Source organism: Fukomys damarensis, unplaced genomic scaffold, assembly GCF_012274545.1.
Source record: "Fukomys damarensis isolate Sample0158 unplaced genomic scaffold, DMR_v1.0_HiC HiC_scaffold_17, whole genome shotgun sequence".
Taxonomy (NCBI): Eukaryota; Metazoa; Chordata; class Mammalia; order Rodentia; family Bathyergidae; genus Fukomys; species Fukomys damarensis.
In genome coordinates this window covers 43,948,180-43,950,841 of record NW_022900929.1, presented here as the reverse complement: position 1 = coordinate 43,950,841, position 2,662 = coordinate 43,948,180, and the positions used below count along the sequence as shown (strand labels likewise).

Sequence of the window (2,662 nt, the reverse complement as noted above, 5' to 3'; positions counted from 1 at the left end):
AAAACAAATGTTGAGGTTAACAAGTTGTGTTTAAAAATGCAATTAATGCAAGCAGTAATACTACGCTGCTGGGTTCATTTTGTATGAGGGGAACTGACTTTCTAAACTGAGATAACCTTGAAGAAATTTGCAGGGATATAAGACACTAGTGTCTTAATTAATTCCTATAGTCCATTCTTGTTCATTGCTATTTAAAAATGCCATACACTGGATAGCTTTAAACTGCATACATTTTTTTAAACAGTTCGGAAGGCTGGAAAGTCCACTATTTGGGGATATTTGATGTCAGGCGAGGCCTTACTTCCTTATAGATAACTTTTCCAGTGTTACCTCATGTTCCAGAAAGGACAAAGGAGCTTGTAGCCAGTCTGTATTTCATAAGACTAATCCTATTCATTCAGGCTCCATCCTGATGTCCTAATCACAACTGTCTTGGGGATAAGGATCATAGTATGTGAACAAGACATAAACATTCAGACTATACCACTGGCATGACATTGCAGTGTGTTGCAGGTCTTTATGTTCATTGTTTTCTGCAGGACCCACCTCGAAGCTACTGCCTTTCAAACAAGTGAAAAGCCAACATCTCAGGGCCCTATAATGAGCAGGTACAATCAGACCTTATTCTATCATTGTGCTGTTTTACCTGCAAGTGTCTCACTCTTCATTTGCTGTGTTATATAATTATTTATGAATTTAAAATTAACTGTTATGTTTCTATGTCAACACAGTTTTTGGGGAAAGTGCCCAGAGAATAAATGGTTACTGGGTCATGTGATACAATTTTATATGGATTTAAAAATCTGATATGTCTCCTCTTAAGTTTTTAAGTAAGATAAATGTAGATATAAAAAATTTTACCTAATATTTTTATGAATTATTTTTTACATGCTGAGTTAGTCTATGGATTTATTTAAAAGGAACTTTAATAAATATATTTAAAACAGGATAGTAATGGGATTTGTTTTTAGTGTTATAACAAATATTATAGATTACGCAGAGAAATTTTGATAAAACAGGAAAAAAACATTATTAATTGAGCCATTATGAAAATACAGTTAAAATTTTATAAAATTAATTTCGTTACATTACTTTTTAAGGATCTGTGAAATATATTGCCACAAAGTAGCAAATAGAAGTAAATTCATCGTAATACTGAGCAAAGATAAGTATGACAAGGAAATGCATAATCACATTTAGGCTGCTTTACAAATATGTAACAAAGAACACACATTGAATTTATCATTTTAAACAAATAAAGTAAATTTTAAGAACAGCAGTGGTCATAATAAAAAGATAACGTCTCAGACTCCTCAAGATTCCTTCCTCCTGGCTATCATGAAACAAATCCAGTCCTCTGAAACAACTCTAAGTGTGAAAGAGCAAAGGTCTCCTGGGTCTAACATATCGGGTCTTCAGTTTGTACATTGCAAATTTGACCTCTTTGTTTCTCAGTGTGTAGATGATGGGGTTCAGTATAGGTGTGAAAACTGTAGAGAACACAGAAAAGACTTTATCCACTAAGTTGCTGGCAAAAGGCCAGACATAAATGAAGATACAGGGTCCAAAGAAGAGGGTCACCACGGTGATGTGTGCAGTCAAAGTGCTGCGGGCCTTGGCCATACCTGCTGAGGAACGGCGCCGCACAGTAACCAAGATGACTGTGTAGGAGACCAGCAGAAGCAAGAATGAAGTCACACCCATAAGACCACTGTCCAAAAGCATCAGCAGTTCAGGGACATAAGTATCTGTGCAGGCAAGCTTGATAACCAAAGTAAGGTCACAGTAATAACTGTCCACAATATTGGGGCCACAGAAGGGCAAGCGCACAGTGAAAGCTAACTGACTCAAGGAGTGCAAAACCCCAATGACCCAAGAGGCTACCACCAGGCCTGTGCACTTGCGCAAGTTCATGATGGTTGCATAGTGAAGAGGTTTGCATATAGCGACATACCTGTCATACGCCATGGCTACAAGGAGCACCATTTCACCACCTGCAAAGACATGCAGCAAGAATATCTGTGCCATGCAGCCCTCAAAGGAGATGATCTTGGGCTCATGAAGGAAATCGTGCATCATCTTTGGGGTTGCATACGTGGCCAGAAAAACGTCAAGAACAGAGAGATTGCTGAGCATGATGTACATGGGTGTATGCAGGGCAGGTTCAGAAATCACTGTGAAGACAATGAGACAGTTTCCCAGTACGATGCCCATGTACAAGAGGCTAAAACACACTAAGAAAAAGGACTGGAGCTCCCAGGAATTGGAGAGCCCCAGCAGCACAAACTCATTCACTCTAGAATAATTTTGCTGATCCATGGTCTCAGGCTACAACAGACATACCTACAAAGAGAAACATTTATGGATGATTATGAAGAACAAGAAAAGTATATCACAATCCCCACAGTTCTCCTCTACGTGAATTTTAAATGCTCTAGAATTATTCTATGAGAGGATGTCTATAATTTTGATATATGTGTTCTCCTCTCAATTACCCTCCTTATGAAAGATAATTATGAGGTGCAAAGTAGACAGCTCCATTTTATAAATGTGGAAGTAAACTAAATGTGATGATAAGTAGCATCTGTGCATCACACAGACATTAATTAAAACGTGATTCTAAAGTATCCAGACACTTATAATACTGTTCTTGCTGTGCTGC

The 2,662-nt window shown here is 37.8% G+C and overlaps 1 protein-coding gene across 1 annotated transcript; it reads right to left on the bottom strand.

Annotated features, from left to right (window-relative positions):
* Positions 1-1,368: 1,368 nt before the first annotated feature.
* On the bottom strand, positions 1,369-2,322 carry LOC104852763 (olfactory receptor 4K15). Its single transcript, XM_010610541.2, has one exon. It carries the CDS (start codon positions 2,317-2,319, stop codon positions 1,369-1,371), a length of 951 nt encoding a protein of 316 aa, XP_010608843.1. The 5' UTR covers positions 2,320-2,322.
* Positions 2,323-2,662: the final 340 nt, after the last annotated feature.

Excerpts from the sequence above, each read along its gene's own strand:
- LOC104852763 (XM_010610541.2), bottom strand. The coding sequence starts at position 2,319 with ATGGATCAGCAAAATTATTCTAGAGTGAATGAGTTTGTGCTGCTGGGG.